Genomic DNA, 21,281 nt, shown 5'->3' on the forward strand with positions numbered 1-21,281 from the left:
GAGAGGAAAAGGGAGAGACTAAATCTTAAGGAATACTTTGTACTTTATAGTGCAGACATACCAGAGGCTTTGTCATTTAATGGTGACAGACTGGGTAAGGAACTGCACTTAGGCCCAATGGCAGAAAAGGAAACCTAGAAGAGTTCAGTTTTGGTGGAAGAACAAAAGTACTTATTTCTAATAAATTTCAAGTAAAACCAACCAAAGTCAAAATGACGGCCCTTGATTGGCAGTCCATCCTGTGAGTAACACCAGACGGAAAATGTGGGTTCCTGGCCCCCAGCACTGCAGTACCTGTCACTGGGGTGTACTGGTGCTCCTCCATGGCGACATCACAGGGCTGCTTCTCTAAACAGAATTAGTGGCACTGTTTACTGTAATGGGACACAGGACATGGACCCTGGGACATGGAGTTAAGGGAAAAGCTCTTTTAAAGTCTCCTCTATTACAACAACATGATTATAAATTTTATTTCAGAACACTGATTATTGCCAAGAGGTTTTAATAATTTTCAAAATGCTTTTGTATTTGATTTGTTCAAAATTCTCATTTGAGCCCGGCAGTGGTGGTGCACGCCTTTGATCCCAGCACTTGGGAGGCAGAGCCAGGTGGATCTTTGTGAGTTCGAGGCCAGCCTGGTCTACGGAGGGAGATCTAGGACAGGCACCAAACTACACAGAGAAACCCTGTCTCAAAAAATTTAAAAAAAAAAAAAAATTCTCACTTGAATTGAGGAGCTAGTCTTAGTGATAAGAAATAACTCACTAAAAGTCACTTAGCTACTAAGTGTTAAGAAATGAGCTGGAGGCTGGAGAGAGAGGTTGAGCGGTTAAGAGCACTTGATGCTCTTGCAGAAGACTGGGGTTTGGTGCTCAGAAGTCACATGGAAGCTCACAACTATTAACTCCAGGCGCTCCAGCACCCTCTTCTGACTTTAAGAGTATCAGGCACATGTCATGTGCATACAAGCATTCAGTCAAAACACTCATGCACATAAGGAAAAATAAATATTAAAAAAGAATGGGGGTTGGGGATTTAGCTCAGTGGTAGAGAGCTTGCAAGCGCAGAGCCCTGGGTTTGATCCTCAGCTCAAATAAAAAAAAAAAAAAAAAGAATCAACACTCTGAGGAATGGATGGGGGTAGAGCAGGAGAGAGGTGAGGAGGCGGGAGAAGGGAAGGGAGGGGGAACTGGGGTTGGTATGTAAAATGGGAAAATTTTTAATAAATAAATATATTTAAAAAAGAAGAATTGAGCTGGAATGTCTTCCTATTTTGAGCTCAATGTTTTCTTCTACTCTACACTGCTTTGGTTCATAGGTAGCTATGTAAGTACAATCAATAAGAACTGTAGCCTGTCTTAAAGAAATGTTACTCTGTTGTTGGATTTTTAGCTCACTGGTTTAGATGCTGGCATGCACAAATGCTGGAGACGAATCTGTACTAGTCTCTCGAGACGGTGATAGTGCTTGGTAAAGTGCTGGTACTCAGTGACTGAAACCACACCAGCATCATGTGAGCTACTGCTCTTACTAAATGTAAGGAGTTGGTCAGAGGAGTAGGATTTAAAAATAAAAAAGGCCAATTCTTCTTCCCACGAAACATCCGAAATTGTTAACTCAATGAAAGGAATGGTCCAATACTTCACAGATGCTATTGTACATACTTATCACGTGAGCCATGCTGGTGCAGCCAACAGCAAACTGCACTGACTCTAAGAGGACAACCAGACAGCACATGGGCCACCTAACCACGACACACCGTGGTGAGGAGGACAAGCATGCCATTTCACTGTTAGCCTGCTCTCAAGTTCGAACTGAGACAGCCTGGCTAGTTCTCACTCATCTCCCAAACTATCCTGAAGTACATACAGTGCATCGAGTCGGCATCTTACCATTTCAAGGAAAACAGAAAAAGGAGCATAGGGCTGTGTTCACTCTCAAGGATTAAATTAGAGAATGGCCAGAGCAGTGTGGAGAGTAATGGTTAAAACACGGTAAGCAGTTTGAGATGCAATTGGCAGTGGTGTTTACCTAATCTTCCATCTGTTCACTAAAATCACACTCACTCAGTAACGTTCAGCTCTAGGACAGACACAGCAGAAAAACACAGCGAAGGAAATTATTTTAAAACTTTTTTTACACTTATTTTTGTGTATATGTATTTTTATCTGCGTGTATGTACGTACACCACACGTGTGCCTGGTGCCCACGGAGATCAGAAGAGAGTACCAGATCCCCTGGAACTGCAGCTCCAGCTGTGAGGCCCATGTGGGTCTGGGGACTGAACCGGGGGCTCCACAAGAGCAGCAAGTGCCGGTAACGGCTGAGCCATCTCCCACCCCCGGCCCAGAAATCAATTTCTGGAGTTTTAGTTCCTAAGCTGAATTATATATATATATATATATATATATATATATATATATATATATATATATATACATCTGATATATATATCTGAGTTCAAGGCCAGCCAGGTCTACAGAGCGAGTTCCCAAATAGCCAGGACTACACAGAAAAACCCTGTCTCTAACTCCCCACCAAAATTAATAAATTAAAAGAATAAGATATGAGGAAATTTGAGATTGTGTTGAGCACAGGATAATGCTAACCAAATGTGAGTGTATGACTCAAAACTGATACTGGCCTAATTAGTATCCCCAAGTACTTAGGAAGTATATTTGGCTTTAAGTATATGACTATAAACATGAATTTTGTCCTAATACTAACCCTTACTTAAGTTTCTTTCGTAAGTAGAGAGACTGCTTTAACACCTCATTCATCCCTCTCATCTCACAAACCTGGATTCATCTATTAAAATCTAACTTTAGTTAGAAAACAACCACATTTAACCATGAGGGGAAAAAAGAGCACTAGACAGCAGATAACCAATCCTTTTATTTAAAAAACAAGGCTCAGAAATCAAAACTACAAATGAAGAGGAAGAATTTTATTTCTGACTTTAAAACCAGAGCATCTAGTTTTAGGGAATCTTTTCTACCTTTATGTTTGAATGTACAATGACATCTGTTAAGCACCTCCGGAAAGCCATGGGCCCCTTCCTCAAGGAATTAGCAGCCCATAGCCCATGTCTCAGGGAAGAGCATCATGGCCAAGTTTACTGTGTGACCTCATTCCCTAAACACAACTGATGAAACTTCAGACAATGCCCTTCCATGTGATGACTCCTAGTACAAAAGACGAGCTCTAGTCAACTCTCTTTCCTGGGAAGACGAGCAGGCAGTACTAAGAGACTTAAGACCTTTTGCCAGTTCTAAAACTTAAGCTAAAAGGTCACAACTGGTAGGCAGGTAGCCACACCCAAGAAAAAATTACAAAGATCAGGAAGTCTAAGCAGAGAGAATGGATCAGCCCAGAGGGATGTAAAGTATGGAGCCTGAGCATGTGGAATGCCTTGCTTCCTGATTACTTTGTAATTCTAACTCATGAAAGACTTAAATAGATCTCACCTTGATTTCAAACTAATGGAATGTTTCTTTTCCTAGAAAAAAGTATAGCCAGAGGCGGGCATGGAGGTGCACGCCTTTAATCCCAGCACACCGGAGGCAGAGGCAGTTGGATCTCTGAGAGTTCGAGGCCAGCTTGGTCTACATGGACTGCTCCAGGACAGTTCCAACTGCATAGAGACCCTGTCTCAAAACAAACAAACAAAAACAATGGAAAAGAAAAAAAAAAGTTTAGCTAGACTAGAAATACCAAGTAACTATTCAAATATCCATCACATAATTACATCCATCATGTGATTACACGACAATATGAGCAACCAACTTCCCCAATGCTTTTGCTGAGTATTTGCAGTTCTCTAGGACCTGTATGTTGAGTTGGTACAAGGTGGCTCACGACCAACTTGGGAATGCATTTCCTTAGCTTGTACACATCATGAATTTGCAAGTGAGCATCGAAGTCCCTGAGAGGTACTGGGTATAATGAATACATCCAGAAGGTAGAGAGGAAACTGAGTGGAATTGTGAGAGCAGCCAGTAAAGGCATGCCCTCCTCTGCTAAAAATTCCTTTGTTATCCAATTTTTTTCCTTCCTTCCTTTGTTTTGTGTGGGTGTGTGTGCCTGTGTAATGCATATTTGCAAGAATGCATGAAGGCCAGAGGACAACCTTGAATGTTCCTTATGAACCATCCACCTTTATTGTGTATATTTTTTAAATTGACTCGCAATGATCAGAACTTGCTTAATCGGCTAGGCTGGCTGGCAGGGCACCCCAGGGATCCAGCTGTCTTTGCCTCGGCAGTCTGGCACAGGTTTTCAAAGCGGGTTCTAAAGATCCAAGTCATTTAAAGGCAAGCACTCTACTTTTGTTTTGAGGAAGGGCAATGACCTCATAATGTTCACTCCATTAACACTTTATCCACGTGAGAGAGGTAGGAGGGTGGCACTTTTCCTGCTGTGCCCGTTTTAGGACACTGCTTGTTTCTCAAGATCCTCACATCTCCAGTATTTCCATGGGGTAGCACTATGCGTGAGTTGGTAGACAAACACATGCCTTATTTGGGAAAATGTGAAAGGGTCTCCAGCAATGGTACATCAGTACAAACTCGTATGTTCTCATAAGAGTAATACACAAATAACTATCTGGAAAACTAATTGAGAACCAAAGATAGTACATAAAAGTTCACAAGAGAAACTCCAGCCCACCCCCCCCCCCCCCCCCACACGGAACCTCACTAATACGTAATAAATGCAGCGATGAAGTAACTTTTTAGTATAACTAGCCATGACAGTTTTGCAATAACCCCCTATGGCAGAACAAAACCAACGCAATCTGCTGGGAGTAGACTCAACGTGTGCGTGCTGCAGACATTCTTATACTCTCTCCCCTCAGGGTTATTTTTCTGAGCTTGTATTTGGAGACTAAATACAGAAAAGGGTTAATTTAGACTTTTTTTAAATTCCAAGAAATGTCTGCTCTCAGTTAATCTACAGGTAAGTAGCATGATATTTAACTGATGAGCTATGTACAACACAGCCACCAAAAAGGAAGAAATTTCTGTGATGACATGAAGGGTGTTTGTGCCTAGGAAGCAAACAGAAATTGTATCCAGAGTAAAATCGCAAGTTATATAAAGTACATGTATGAACTAGACGTTCTCCTTACAGTAATACATAAATAACTTTATCTGGGAAACTAATCTAGAACCAAAAGACAGTTCATAAAAGAAAATTCACAGGAGGAATTCCAGCATTACTTACACACACACACACACACACACACACACACACACACACACACAAAGACTGGACAGAAACAACAAAAAGTTAGTAATTATCAAAGTGGTTATGTCACAGGGGCTTTAGGTTTTTATTTCTCCATAAAAACTTCTTAATATTGTGAGTTTATAATGCTCGTGATGAAACAATCCATCTTCCCACAGTATAGTCATTGGAAATCATATAGAGCAGGCCCCAGAAAATGTCCCTGGTTCATGATACAATGCAGCCATTCAAAGCTGCGACTTAAGTCATGAGCTTCAGTAACACTCTGAAAACGTGTTAGGAAGGTGGAGGTGGAGGTGGAGCCGGAGAGCAGGGGTTGGGAGTGTTGGCACTCACATGGTAGCCCAGACCCTTCTGTGTGTGACTCAGTTCCAGGGATCCAATACCCTCTTCTGGCCTCCACCACCACCAGGCACGCACATGGTACACAGACACACAGGCAGGTAAAACACCAGACGCAGAAAAAAGAAAGAAAATTAAAAGTAATTTCTAAAAGACAACATAAAACTTTTTAAAAGGCACACAAAAGCATGAAATACAGTCTACCAAGTTTTTTGTGAAAAAACTTGGAAGGTTATCACACTTTAAAGAGTCCAGTCTTTGGGGCTACTGAGAGAGCTAGCTCAGCTATCCTGAGTTTGATTCCCAGAACTCTGTTGTGGCTCACAGCCATCGCTAACAACAGTTCTAGGGGATCTGATGCCTTCTTCTTCTGACCTTTACAGGTGCCAGGGCACCAGCAGTACACATGCATACAAAACATTCACAAAATAAATAAGTCTTGAAGGGCTGGTCTCAACATCAAAGGACAGAAACTTTATTTTTTCCTTAGAGCACAAAAAAAGCTCACTTGTGATAACCACTCTAACTTTAACAATGTTATCACAGGAAGAGATTACTATTCAGACCAACTTAAATGTAAAGACACAGAGACGCAGTAACACGGCTCAAAATTTAACATAAGAAAAATGCCACAATTTTACTGAATTTCAAAAGCATCTTTTAGTCATTTCCTAATTTTTCAAGACACTGACGCATAATTGTGAAAATGCCATGCAGAAAAACACCCAGAGGTAACTCAAACAACATGGACAGAACTAACAGAAAAATCTTAAAAGGTTTAAAGCTCAAGACAAAACAAACAAACCATCCTACCCAGAAAAGAAAGCCTGGAATTCTACAATGGTTTTTGAGACTTCTGTAAGAGTAACAACAACAGATTTTCAAAAAGTCCTACCTATAAATATCTCAAGAAAAAGTTACATAGTTGTGAATCACAAGAAACTAGATGGTACTGCTTCCGCTAACTAAGAGGAGCTAGTGTCCTAGCGCTGGCTAAGAAAGAGCTCCACAGAACAAACACAACCGCTAAAGGCACTTCTCGAGACAGCAAATGAGAACCGCTTACAACGTAAAAAGGGCGGCTGATGGAATCTGCTCAAGGAAGCCAGTTTGGTAAGAAGGGGCAGACGGGAACGCATGCTTTCCCTGGTTCAGAATTCAGGGTACAGCCCTGGTGTCTCTGTTACCTTCCAGGCAGATAACCACTGGAGCCTACACACACAGTTGCAGACACAGGGAGTCCAATGAGAGGCCTCCAAAGGACTCACTGTTTCTACTAGGCTAAACTGATTCTTAGAGTCAGAAATGCACTTCTTAGGAAATAAATTCCTAAACTTCTCCCTAGAGGAGGGTGGGGCATGGACAACAAATCTTGCCTTAAGTCATCGGGAAGCAATCCTTTTGTTTAAATAGTTAACTGCAGGTAACAAGCGAGCCACACACTTGCAGTCAGCAAAATGCATACATCTTTTTAACTTCTGGTTCTATGGTTTTTTGAGACGAGGTCTTGCTATCTCACCATGTTGCCCAGGCTGGCCTCAAACTCAAAGGCTCATTCATGACCTCCTGGGGCAGCGGGTACATGCAGCAACTGTGCTTGGCCGGGTTAACACACACTCGGAGGTTCCCTAGGAGGTAAAGCAGGCTTCTCTGGAGTGCCCTTTTACCCTGCTCCTCGCTCACCCTCTTGGTTAAACTCTGACATCCACTCTGCTAGTCCTGATTCAGTCCTGTGGAGGCTAAAACGCGATTCCAGAAAAATCCGCTACCTTTACAGGGCCTCCACTGCTCCACATCCTTTATTTGTTTGAGCAAAGGATTTGGGCCAAAGGGATGGTATTTGGCAAGGTGATCCAAACTCACAGCTACAGCCTGTCTGGAGCTAGAACCAACAGCCAGACTCAACACCAACTGCCTCCCCCAAGAGTCTGTAAGTCTTCCGTGCCGCCGTGAGGCCTACAAAAAAATCATCTAAAAAGGAAAGGGCATTAGCATTCCCAGGCTCCTCTCTCAATTCTCTGCACTGATAATAACGGTGGGGCAATGCTACATAAGTGATTTTAACTCTTGTGCCTTATTTCTTTACTTAGAAAGTAACCAAACACCACATTCCTTTCAGCTTCTAGAAGTAAAATATTTTGCTGAGTGTAAATAATGAACATGGTTATAATTCATGAACAAAACTGGCCTCATTTCTTTTTTTTTTTTTTTTTTTTTCCTTTTTTTCTCCAGAGCTGAGGATCGAACCCAGGGCCTTGCACTTGCTAGGCAAGCGCTCTACCACTGAGCTAAATCCCGAACCCCTGGCCTCATTTCTGTTCCTTCAAGCTATTGCAATTCTCCAAGCCTCTCCTACCTTCCAGAACCTGCTAATTCAGTCATGCAAGAGATGCTCTGGGAAGACTGAGAACTACCTGTGACTTGGTTCTTCTGAAAACTAGGTGGGCTCCTGTGAAAGGTACAGGGCTATGCTTGCCTGGGGTCATTTCTTCTACAAGTCACACTCAGCAGGAAAAGCAATGCTGAGCTGGGCATGGTGGCTCACAGTTTTAATTCCAGACAGGGGATGCTGAAGCAGGAGGATCTCTGTGAATTGTAGGCCAGACTAGTCTACATGGTGAGTTAGAGCCAGCCTGGTCTACACAGTGAGTTACAGGACAGCCAGGCCTACACAGTGAGACCCTGCCTCAAAGACAAAAAGAAGCACTTTGGGAGTGCAAAAGAATTGCAACAGAGCTAATGTTTTTTGCTTATTGGTTTGGTTGTTTTTTTTTCTCCTAGAGACAGATTCTATGTAGCCCACACTGGACTGGAACTCAGAATCTGCCTGTCTCTGCTTCCTGAGTGCTGGAATTAAAGGTGTGCGCCACCAGGCCTGGCTCAGATGCAGTATTTTAATTTTGTTCTTATACTAACTGACTTTTAGCACAAAAGGATTACTCTAAGTATTTTATTTTACAGAAATTTCTTGGTACACACCTTTTAAAGGTACACACCTTTAATCCCTGGAGGCAGAGGCAGGTGGATCTCTATAACTGAGGCCAGCCTGGTCTACAAAGCCAGTTCCCGGACATGTTACACAGAGATTTTGATGGCTCACTACTCCTAAACATGGTAGGTTGTCTTCTTTGTTCCATGTCCACAAATCCATGCAGTCTGTGCCATTCAGTAGCACCTTGAATTCTAGACTCCAATATCCAATGTAAGACATACCCATTTGTCTGTTAGACAGCATCTCATCCGCAGCAGTTTTTTGACAGTCTTGTAGCTCCAATGTCTTGGACCTTGCAATCTGCCTATGAGACCTACCACTCCAACTAGACTGAAAAAGAACTCTTGATTTCCTTCTCCAACCCATTCAAATCTACTCCTGTCTATTATCACTAAGGTCACTAGTTTTCACCTAGTTGTTCGGATCAAAATAGTAAAAGGCCATCCTTGATTTTCTGTTTGTCCCACATCTAAAATCCCCACAGTGCTATCCAAATAGACCTTCAAATGTACTGGGAATCAGACTGCCCAGTCCTCCACCAGGGAGGTCCAGACATTGTGCTTTCTAAGAACACGACCTGCTACAGCAATTTCTAGGCCTCCGCTTTGTCCCCGTACAGCGGCTGAGATAAAGCAGTAATGACGAGCCGGTGAAGCCTATAATTAGCCGTGGACAGGCTTATACTCCTATCATAACCTTCAAAGCAGTTAGTTATCTAACTGGTAAATCGGAGGGAGTGGGTAACCTGGGCATGCGTACTTCTCCAAGGGCATTACGGTCCACCTTGTTCGCCATGTTTTAGTCACATCTGTTCTCTTGTGGTTCCCTTGCCATGCTGGCTCCTCCTCTCGGTCAGATTTCTGACCACTGTGACATTTTAGAAGGCAATGTCCTCAGCCCTCCTCTCCAGCCTATTAATCTATTTCTTCACACTGCTTCATTCTTTAAAGTCTCTATTTCATTATTTCGCTTTTACTTCATTAAAAAAAAAAAGTCTGGGATGGAAAATTAACATGATGCTTTTCATTGTCAGGAAAAGAAGACTATGAAATTCAAGCTCCCTAAAACCATTGTAATCTGGTTCCCTTCCTAGTACTCTGGAATGTGCTTTTGTATTATCCTTGTAAAGTTCTTTTCTGTGCCTCTAAATATGTAGGAACAGTGAAGCAGATTTATTTCTTCTCTCTAACAAATCATTCAGAGCATGCCTTGGGTTTCCCAGTCTCTGTATATAGATTGATGAATACACTATAGTTCATCGATAAACACTTAACCTATTAACAGTTTTGAACCACTGCAAGCCACCTACCTGTTCACTTAGCTATTTTACTAGGTACCTACACCTTCTAGGATTCCTACAGCCATGTATTTTAAAAGAGGCCTGAAAAGGGACAGAGCAATTGAAGGGCTGGGACGATAGCTCAGTGACAGAAAGCTTGCTTACCTACAATGTGCAAGACCCTGGGTTCACTCCCCAGCACATCAGAAAATTGAACTACCATCAATATCAAGAAAACAAGAAACTGTAGGTATCACAGGCCCCATATGCCTTGAATGCTCTTTGTTTTACAACCCTTTAGAAAGATCTGAACAAAGCCTTGGGGTGAAGTCACCGAGCCAAGAGGGTATTTGAGAGGCTGCAGACACTGGAGACCTAACAGGCAGATGGAGGGAAAGCCGCTGTAGCAAGTGAAGCCAGGGGCGTAAGGGGAAGAAAAAGGAACAGGTTGAGCAGATCAGGCAGAACTTCACAGGTCAGTGGGAGGACCAGCTTTGCTCTGAGAGTCAGTCAGGTTTAGTATGTACAGGCTGCTAAAACAAAACATCCTAAATTAGTGAACTTAAAAACAGTCGCAATCTCTCAGCAGGGAAGTCCACGATCAAGGCACAGCTGGAATCTCTTCAGGGCCTTCTTTCTGGCCCATAGACAGCTCTTTTTTTTTTGCTGTATCCTCAAAGGGACAAGAGGCATCTTTTTGTCAGGTCTCTTTTATAATGGGCACTATGCCTATTCATGAAGACCTGACTCGCCTAATTTAACCTCTGAAGTCCCTATTGCTGAATACTATCACTTGGGAGTCAGGATCTCTACATGAGTTTTGGAAGCCCATGTGTTTTCAGACCACAGCAGAAGCTACCACAGACACAATGGAAAGTAGCAAGGGCAGTAATGATTTGCAGCAGCCTTCCTTTGCTAATGAACTGGAAAACAGCCAGGAGAGGCCAGGAAGAATGGGCAGACCACGCGGTAACACACGGCAGTCAGAGAGCAGGTTACAGCGAAGCGGCTGGGACCAGGGTGGTGGTGGTGGGAGGAAGCATGGACAGATCGTCCATGGTATTTTGAAGATTCAGAAAACAGACCTAAAAGACCAGATTTGAAGAGTAAAAGAAAAAAGTGAAGTCCAGAATAACATCAAAATTTCAGAAGATGCAGTTACTATTTGTAAAAAAAAAAAAAAAAAAAAAAAAGGGAAGTCTGTGGAGAACAGCATTGGGCAGAAAGCTTAGGAGCTGAGCCTGACCGTGTTGAGTTTAACAGCTGTCATTAGACACTGAGGCAGATATGATGAACAGGCAGTTACATGAACAGAACAGAAGCTAAAGACATGTATTCGGGCATTGTTGATATTTAAAAGACATTTCCAACCATGAGACTAGAAAGAAGAGATGTGGATGGAGAAGTGGGGCCTGCAGGACAGAGACCGTAGCTTCTTGGCAGTAAACGTCGTCGGTGAGAAAAAAGGCAGGGAAGAATCATAGAGTGAGCACCGGGCTCCGAGTACTGAGGGGTGTGGTACCTGGAAAGCAAACAAGCCAGGGTTTCAAGATGAAGGGGAGGAAACGGCTGAGACAAAAGCCCACACACTTGAGGGTGATGGAAAACAGCACAGGGTTACCAAAGGAGCCACTGGCTAAGACCTGACTGTAGAGAGATGGGTAGAAAGAAGGTCAGAGGAACCAATTTGGTAATAGCAAGTGTAGACAATTCTGCTGAAGGATCCTACCACAAGGAAATGAAATTGGAGAAGCAAGTGTTGAAGTGGGTCCAGTTCTTACAAAGAGAGAAACACAGTTGTCCCTCTGTACACAAGAGTTCTCCATTCATGGACTCACCCAAGACTGACTGAAGACGTGAGGGCAAAGAAAACCTGTGTCCACTAAACATAACAGACTTTTCTTATTTCCTAAACAATACAGTAAGTGTAACAGCCATTTACACGGGATTTACATACAGTATTATAAGTCATCTAAGGATAATTAAAAGAATATGGGAGTGTATGTGTAGGTTCTGTGCAAATACTTGGCCACATTATAAAAGAGATTTGTATATCTGTGAACTCTGGTATCCTGGTGGGGGAGGAGGGGTATCCTAGAAACAATGCTTCAGGAACACTGAGAGATGACGACTTCAATCACATGTCTGTTTTCTTAGAGAAATGATTCCATAATGAAAATAAAATGGGCCAGACATAGTGGTGCACACTTTTAATCCAAGCAGTTGGGAGGCAGAGGCAGAAAGATCTCTGTGAGTTCAGGGTCAGCCTGGTCTACACAGTGAGTTCCAGGCTAGCCAGGGGACTACACGAAGACACTGTCTCCAAAAAAACCAAAAAAGGACAAAATGTATGTATGCTATAGGAGAGAAGCTAAAGCTATGTGTTCTTGAGCAAACAAAAGATGTCGAACCTAGCAAGGCAGACAACAGCAATGCGTACTCTGAGGTCACAGGCAGGAGACGGGACACACTAACACTGATGCCTGGAGGATCATGGTGGTGGCAGGAGTCTGTGGAAATTCTCTTCATATTACTTCAGTTGTCTTAGGAAAGCAAGAAGCAAGGTACTGGGCTCAAAGTGAGGATGGGTAAAGAGACACGGGTTTGTAAGAAGTCATTTAGTAGCAGGAAAGCAAGGAGGCACCAGGCATCACACACGACCTAACTGAGAGTTGTGGCTGTCGTCGTGTGAGGCTGCCCGGTTGTACATTTTGTGGTTGTGTGTGAACAAAATGTACAAGCACACAACTTAGGACCCTGGTTCTGCCAAACAAGCCACGAACAAGGAGGGGATCCAGGGAGCGGTTAAAATGGCTAGCCGTGGAATTAGCTGAGTGAAGTCCAGCGGAAAGAGTGAAAACTAGACAGCATGGGCAGGGAGGCAGCGACAGGTGGGAGAGCACACTGGGGCCAGCAGCGGGCAGGGCCTGGGGTCAACTACGAAGCCAGGAGGCAGTGGGCACAGGCCTGAACAGCATGGAACAGAACTACACAAGTGCATACACTGGCTGATCTGACGTAGGTCAAAGGACTCTGGAAGAGGCACCAGGGCACTCAAACAACCCACTGCACTCCTGTCGACTTCACACACAGACAGGTGGCCCTATAAACAAATAGGTATGTAGGCCTTCGTGACCTAACCCAAGGCTGGGGACTGGAGGGAGGAGCCTGAAAGCAGAACGGGACTCCCAGATGCTGTTCCCACTTCTAGGAAACAGGGAAAGTATGCAAAGCCCAGCAACTAACCCGCAGGAACGACTCTACAGTAAAAGAGCCAGGGTCCCAGCGAGACAGGAAACCAGCACCAGGTATGGCCCACAGAGGCGGAAGTGGGACTGAGTCTGTGACCAGCCTAAGATACAGCGGGAACCCTGAACACTGAGGGTGACAGGGGAGTGGACGGTGGCACAGGGAAGCGACGGTAAAAGGAGACACGGGAATGTTTCTGAACATCCTGAGGTGCTGGAGAACTGCCATCGCATTTAGGAGCTTGTGTTGCAGGTTCGATTCCCAGCACCCACATGGCGGATCACAATCTTCTGTTACTCTGCTGGGCATGCACATACATACATGCAGGCAAAACACTCATACACATAAAATGATAAAATAAATAAATCTAGGAAAAATTTTTTAAAAGAATATGTTGTAAGCCGGGCGGTGGTGGTACATGCCTTTAAACCCAGTACTCGGGAGGCAGAGGCAGGCGGGTCTCTGTGAGTTCGAGGCCAGCCTGGGCTAAAAAGCGAGTTCCAGGAAAGGCGCAAAGCTACACAGAGAAACCCTGTCTCGAAAAACCAAAACACAAACAAACAAAAAGAATATGTTGAGAGGGGGGCTGGGAAGGTGGCTCAGTGGTTAGGAGCATTTGCTGCTCTCGCAGAGGACATACGAGGTCACTCATATGATCCCTAACTCTGGTTCCAGGGACCTGAGGTCCTCTTCTCTCAGGCACCAGGCCTGTACAGTGCACATACATACACCCAAGCAAAGCCCTCATACGCATAAAGAAACAACACTTAAAATATGAATATGCTAAACCGTACAGATACAGTAAGTCCCAGAGGGCATACATAATACAAGGGTAAGAAGTTAGGACGGGGAGGTGGGTGGGCATGAGACTACAAACGGCCATGTTAGTTTTATGAATGGAGTGCAGAAGACAAAGGGACACAAGGAACCCGGAGGCTCTGCGGTTACTGACAAGGACGTCCCAACACCTGACTTACCCACACTGTTAAAATGGAAGCCACTAGGGCAAAAGTGGCTTCACCTTAGAATACCTGGTTTGGGTGTGGTAGCACACGGCTTTAATCCCAGCACTCTGGCATGTGGGGAGTTTGAGGCTGGGGCCTGGGTTACATAGTGAGACCCTGCCTAAAAATAAGTAAGTAAACAAATAAAATAAAATACCTGTGCTGATTTAGCAGTGTGTGACTTCTGCTAGACCCCTTCTGCAGATGCTGGGTGCTCTTTCTTCTGCCAGTAAGATGGGGACTCTACCACGTCACTGGCCATGTCCCTTTTAGTAAGACAGCACTGACACAGCCGGGTTTTCCCCAAAAAATCTGACTTGTGCCAGGTATGGTGGCGCACACCTTTAATCCCAGCACTCGGGAGGCAGGAGCAGGAGGATCTCTGTGAGTTCGAGGCCAGCCTGGGCTACAGAGTGAGTTCTAGGCAAACCAGGGCTACAGAGAGGGAGAGAAAAGAGACAAGGGGAAAGGAAGGTAGAGAGGGAGGGAGGGAGGAAGAAAGGAACGAAAAAGGAAAGGAAGGAATTGAATTGTTTTCCTTTTTAAGTATTTCATAATTTAAAAAAGAAACCCATTCTGTTCTTGATGATTTACACAATTAATGAGCACTTTTCCTTTTAAAATTTCATTCTTTCTAGTGCAATTCAAGACCTGGGTCCAATTGGACCAGTTGTCCAATTAAAACCCTTGAGGCAAATCTGGCCACACCAGTTAGTAGCTTCATGTCTGGAGCTGCTTTGCATGGCAGTGCCCAGGCTGGTATAGGTCACAGAGTAGAAAACATCCATAGTCTACCCAAGTACAGAATAGTGCGGGCCTGGCCCTATGCATTCAGGTCCCTGACCTGCCCAGCGGTCCAGGAACACAGCAGGTTCTTACCTCTTGTGTACTCCATGGAATGAGCGTCAACTCCCCCAGCTCAAGCCCTTCTCCACTCTCCAAGGACTCCACTACTAGTTGTCCCTGAGGCCAGCACAGGGTTAGGTCACAAAACCTGGAACCCTGTAACTGTGCCGCGGCACTCACTCCTGTTTACATCTGTACACCTGGAATACAGGGGCTGTAGAGCCACGATTTTACTAATGTTTTAATCAGCTATAAAAATGCAACTAAGTGCGTGCGCGCGCGCGCGCGCGTGTGTGTGTGTGTGTGTGTGTGTGTGTGTGTGTGTGTGTGTGTTGTTCCTTTCACTTCCAGCATAAAATCTTCTATTCTCTTTATGTTAAACAGCTCTAGTCTTTCTGGCTTATTTTTCCATTAAGACTTTCATTTATTTCACCAGTAATGGGCTTCATCGAGTGCATTTTTCAATTCAATTACTTAATGGGCCTTTAAACTTCTCTTAGTCACTAAATTTAATCAACTTGGGGATTTCTTTGGTCTTCCCCTTTCCCATCTGTCTGAGACTGTTAGTAAGAATGCGGAGCCCACATATGCTTGCTGTCTTCATTTTATACTTCAGATAACTATGTATCTACACACCTACCTATTTATCTATAGATACTGTATTTCATCCAGGCAAAGATTATTTTTTTTCATTTTCTAAAATGTGGAAAGTTAAGCTCTGTCTGGTTTAATTTTGTAACTTAACCATTCATTACTTCCAACTCAGCTAACTATTTTAACAGTGTGGACTATGGTCTACAGGTAATTACATATATAACATTTTGAAAATACCTACTACATAGAAACGTACAAATAAGGCCGGGCGGTGGTGTCGCACGCCTGCAATCCCAGCAGAGGCAGGGAGGCAGAGGCAGGTAGATCTCTGTGAGTTTGAGGCCAGCCTGGTCTTACAGAGCTAGGCCAGAGCAGGTTCCAAAGCTACAGAGAAACCCTGTCTCGAGAAACAAAACGAAACAAAACAAAACAAAAACAAAAACAAAAAAAGAAAGAAAGAAAAGTAAAAATAGTATCTTTTACTTAGGCAGACGTAGATTCAAGGTCAGGCTTGCACATCTAGCCCTTAGGCAAAATGTGTATTCATCTCCTCCCACCAATTAAAGTGAAGTAATTTCCATGTATAAAACATCAGGACTATGACCGTGAGAATTATGTAGAAGAAGTACTCTATACCAGATGTCTACAGGTAACTCCTGACACACTACAATGGAAAAAAGTATTCATTCAGTCTTTCTTCCCCTTTCTCTCACATCAGTGGGTGCATTAATGTTATGTTGCTTCTATTTACTTTAGGACCATTATTAAATTCCCTCAAGCAAGCCTAGCTTAGTAGTGAACATCTATTATCTCAGCACTAGGATAATGGTTACAAGGATACAAACAGGCTAAACCTGAGCAACAATGAGAAACTGCCTTAAAACAAAACAAACAAACCAGCAGGCCTAATAGTAGAGGTTTACAAGCACATGCTAAGGCAAAAGGATTAAGATTAAGGGCTTCCTGGACTGGAGTGAGTTCAAGGCCAGCCTGCATAACTTAATCCTTTTTCAACATGTGCAGCCTGCATGAGGTTGAGTTCAATCCCCAGCAACACTCACACAAACAGCCACAATATAATCAAAACACCACCAAGAGCCAGGCACTCAGAAAGCAGAGGCAGGCAGATCTCTGTGAGTTTGAAGCCAGCCTGATCTATATAGGGTGTTTCAAGATGGCCAGAGCTACTGGGATGGACCCTGTCTCAAAACACTACCATGAAAAAACTTGCCTTAAGCAAAAGCAGTTTGGCAAAATGGATCCAGAACTTGGGATGACATTCAGTATCATAATGAAATATAGAAAATGCAGTAACTGTTTTATGCACAAAGATATTCATTGCAGTGTTTCTTATATAACTTCAAGAGATTAGAAACACTTTAGGGAGAAATTCACATAAACATTATATAATCATTAAAAAAAGACAAAATGACAAAATAGCTTAAATGTTTATGCCAAGTTTTTAAAAAACCCAGAAAATTACTTATGTAATAAAATCTCAAATGTAGGGAAACAAAAACAACAACAAAAAACATTTTGGAAGGAAATATGCCAAAGAGCTCATAGAAATCGTTATACAGTGCTGGGACTGGTGCTTATTCCTTAGTTTTCTAAAATAATCACCCGCGGTAATGACAATGATGAGAAGAACAGTGGAGATCCATGGAGCACTCCCTCCATGCAGGCTGGGTTAGGACAGCTTACTCTCCTAACGCATTTAGTTCTCCGACCTGATCAGACAAAACACTGAGACACTGTAATCTGCTTCAAGTTACACTGATAATTACAAAGGGCCTGGCTTAAAGTGTCTGCTCCTGATGTCCCCACCACTCAGGACAGCTTTATCTTAGGTCATAAAGCAAATCATTAGAAAGGCACCCATGGATTCAAACCCTATGCTCTTCACAAAACAGCAACGTTTCCTGTGGGTGCTGAGTGAAGAGGTCCATAGTCATTGCATAGTCATTGACCGTCTTTTGGAAATCAGATGTGGCCACCAATCTGGTAGGTAACTTTTCCATATTATCTGGCACAGGAAAAATCCGAAGGCAGCCACATGTGATGGAGAGCACTTTTAATCCCAGCACTGGGGGGGGGGGGGGGGGTATTAGCAGAGGTGGTGGATCTCTGTGAGTTTGAAGCCAACTTGGTCTACAAAGTGAGTTCCAGGACAGCCAAGGCAACACAGTGAGACCTAGTCTCAAAAGACAAAACCAAACTAAAAATTCCAAGACAAATCTCCACCCTCATTTCCCGTTTCAATATTTTATTTGACCATGGAGATGATTAAAAGCTAACATTCTTACTTATTACTCCAACTGCATATTTTCAAGAACACTACTGGAAGTCTCAGAATCACCCAATCAAACTCACTCTTAGAACGTCTCTTCACTAAGCTCCGCCTACTCCATCACAAACCACCCACTCTGACAGCCATCTGTCCCCGCGTGAATTCACTCCCTCTCCGACCTGCCAGACCCTTGCTAACAAATGCTGAGTAAAACCTCATCTTCTGAAAACTGCACTCACTCCAACCCCTTCTTTTTCGAAGGGGCACTGTCCTCCATGATTTTGAAAACCTCATCAGTTACTCACACTAGATCAGCTTTCTCAGCCTTTTCAAGTAAGCCAGTGTGGGAAAGGGTGGAAGGGAGGGAGGAGGGATTAAGTCTTTCTGGAACACATCTACCACTTTTTCTTTCTTTTTTCTGAGACAGGGTTTTTCTGTGTAGCCCAGGCTGTCCTAGAACTCAGCAATCCACCTGGCTCTGCCTCCCGAGTGCTGGGAATAAAGACAAGCACCACCAGGGCCCTGTGTACCACATTCTTTATACCTGGCAAAGAAAAGCAGTCCCCACTACTGCTGTGTTCCTCTCTTCTGTTTACACTGGTTAAATCTACTTCATGTCGAACTTGATTTGGCTTCCTTATAACCTCAATTCTCTTCCTAAAAAATGTTTGCAAAACCCCATATGGTTAACAAATACAAGAAATTGCTCTAAATATAACTTGTTCACATTTCAACACAATCTATTTAGTTTTTAAGACAACTGAATGCACACAATCACTTTAACATTATTTTAGTAAGGGAAAAAATCAGTCATGAAAACAATGAATATAACAAATATTGACACTGGAACTAGGATGTATTTTTTACCCAAAAATCTATTCTGCTCATGTTATGTAACGACAAAAGGCTTTTAGGAATGGAGGTAGAAGTACAAAAACTATTTGTTACAGGTCTTTCGGAGGGAGGAATTCCGTGTCCTGACTCGGGTAATGACGGAAGAACATGAAGGCTGTTGGAAGGCAGGGGCCCCTTTCCAGAAAAGGAAAACGAAACACTGAGACCGCAATAGGCTTATACTGACTCAAGCGAAAACAGTATTGCCAAACCACTATTCACCCACACCCAAGTGTCAAGGATTTTAAAAGAAATCCGAACCTCTCAACTAGTATTTTCCCTCTGCAGGTCCAAGTTTTCACCTGGGACAGACATTCTCTAGAACAACTGGGGCGCAGGGTCGGGGGACGATAGAAACCATAACCCCGCCCCAAAGCCCAAATCCTCCACTTCTTCATTAAGGACACTTTCTTTCCACTTTTAAACGAAAAATTCGATAGGGAGACTTAAAATCCAGCAGGTACTTTTGGTCTCCTAAAGATGAGCACATCTGAATGGGCCTAATCCAGACAAGTCAGTTCCAAACACTGATTTTACCAAACATTTTGCACTTAAGAAGCATCTTTTCTTTAGGGGGAAAAGCACGGCTTATTAGTCATTGAAGCCATTACAGCAGGACAAACTAAGCTTCTTCATACAACCTTCCCAATGAGTGGACAGCCTCCAACTTCGTTTCTACGGTTACAGCAGCCGATTTGCGACTGGCATAACAAAGTGAAACTGTAAACAATCCCTGCAAAACCCACGTGATTAAAAAAAAAATTAAACAACGCGAGATTATTTCTAAGAGGAAGAAAGCCTTTCTAAAACCAGTTTGATCGCGGTGGCGGGTCTGTTCCTCGGCGGCCGTTCCCTGCGGCGTGTACGGACACGACAAGGGGCAGACGTGCAAAAACCCACAAACCTAAGCAAAACCCCTAGTCACAAACATTCAAAGGATGGAAACACGTCGCGGGGCCAGCTGGCCCTCGGGGGGGGGGACAAGGATCAGCGGGCTGCAGAAACCGAGGTGTGTGAGCTCCGGGACAAAGACCCGCGACCTCGGGCCCGAGCACGGTGCGGCCTGACAGGCACCGCACCAGCCCGCCCCGGCAGCCGCCCTCACGCCCTCGGACCGACCTCCCGCCTCCCCCCGGGGCGCCACCCGCTCCGTCCGGGTCCCGCAGGGCGCCCGGGGCGGCAGCTGTTGGGCTTAGAACCGCGCCGTCGCCGGCGGGCTCCAAACGGCCGGGCCGGGTCCCGGGGAGCCGGCAGCCGAGCGCGGTCCCCTCGGCACGGCGGCGGGTCGGAGCTCGCTCGGCCGCTTCCGCCCCTCCGCCCCGGCCACGCACCCTCACGCCACCTACCCGGTCCCACACCATCCCAGAGGCCTCCGGCGCTCGGGCCTTCTGCCGAAGCGGCGCTGCCTCCCGTCCGGGGCCTGAAATGGCTGCGGAACAAAGAGAATCTGGGCTCGGGCGAGCGCCGGTCCGATTGGCCGGGGGGCGGAGCCCGGCGCGGGAATCTTCGGCGGCGGTCGCCTTGGCAACGGCGGCGGGGCTGGGAACACTGCGGCCTGGGCCTGGCCGGCCTGCGTCCGGCGGCGCACGGCAGCGGTTTCCCCGAGCCGGACCCCGGGGTCGCGGCCTGGGTTCCCGCGCCCGCCTCGCACGCCCTCGCCTCCCCGCAGGCCCAGCCTGGGAGTGTGAATGCCTAGATGCAGGGAGGGCCCTTCCCGGAGGGGACGTGCCCCGGTCACACGCGTGTCCCCCTCCCCCCCCCCCCCCCCCCCGAGTGACAGCCGAGCCCCCCGGAGCCTGGGCGACACCCCACAGGCCGCTCAGCCCACAGTCGAACAGTTGCAGTTTCCCCGGTACGAGGGAGGCAGATGGGTGTGGGCGGACCGCTGCCCGCTTGGTGGTACCAGACCGGCTTAGGAGATGTGCGGATCTAGCCCTAGATAAACCCAATCAAATGATTTAGAAAATTCAGTTTACGTCTCTTGGTAGGTATCTAATGTAAAACTGGTTCCTTGAGCTTGGAAATAACGAGCTCTTCTCGCCCGATACAGCCATCGTGAGAAAAGTACTGTCATGTCAAGCTGAAAAATGTTTTAAAATGGGAGAGGGAGACATTTTAAAACCCAGTTGTCATGATGGGGATGAATAGATACAAATTGTTCTCCTTCCCCACCTGATTATTTTTGTACAAATTTACTCTGAATATTGTAAATGTGCATAGCAAGGTTCTCCTTATTTCCTAAGGTGAGTTGCCAATGAGAATTATCTTCACATCAGTACTTAGTGTCACAGACTTTTTGTTTAGGCATTTGTTGCTCTTCATCACTTTATATATAAAATTATAGTACCTAATTCTAGAAAATGCTACGTATTTGCTAAGATGGCTTATTTATTCAGGAACTTAAGAATCTTCTCTTGTAATACTCACTAGTATTACAATTAGTTTAATTCAAAGTTTGAGACTAAAAGATGGTTTTTATTACCGGAAAGATGAGCATACAAAGGGAAAGTATTTAAAATAACTAAAATATGGCCGGGCATGGTG

The 21,281-nt window shown here is 44.6% G+C and overlaps 1 protein-coding gene across 3 annotated transcripts in view; it reads right to left on the reverse strand.

Annotated features, from left to right (window-relative positions):
• Tnpo1 (transportin 1) overlaps positions 1 to 20,309 on the reverse strand; it is an 82,920-nt gene extending 62,611 nt beyond the window's left edge. The window contains exon 1 of one of the 3 annotated variants that reach the window (XM_036206823.1): positions 20,084 to 20,307. In XM_036206823.1, the coding sequence (XP_036062716.1) occupies positions 20,084 to 20,098 (15 nt within the window). In that variant the 5' untranslated portion in view covers positions 20,099 to 20,307. Of the gene's footprint in view, positions 1 to 19,378; positions 19,398 to 20,083 lie in introns of those variants that run through there. The other 2 variants (XM_036206824.1, XM_036206825.1) reach the window with 2 other exon arrangements.
• Positions 20,310 to 21,281: the final 972 nt, after the last annotated feature.

This window comes from Onychomys torridus, chromosome 15 (assembly GCF_903995425.1).
Source record: "Onychomys torridus chromosome 15, mOncTor1.1, whole genome shotgun sequence".
NCBI lineage: Eukaryota > Metazoa > Chordata > Mammalia > Rodentia > Cricetidae > Onychomys > Onychomys torridus.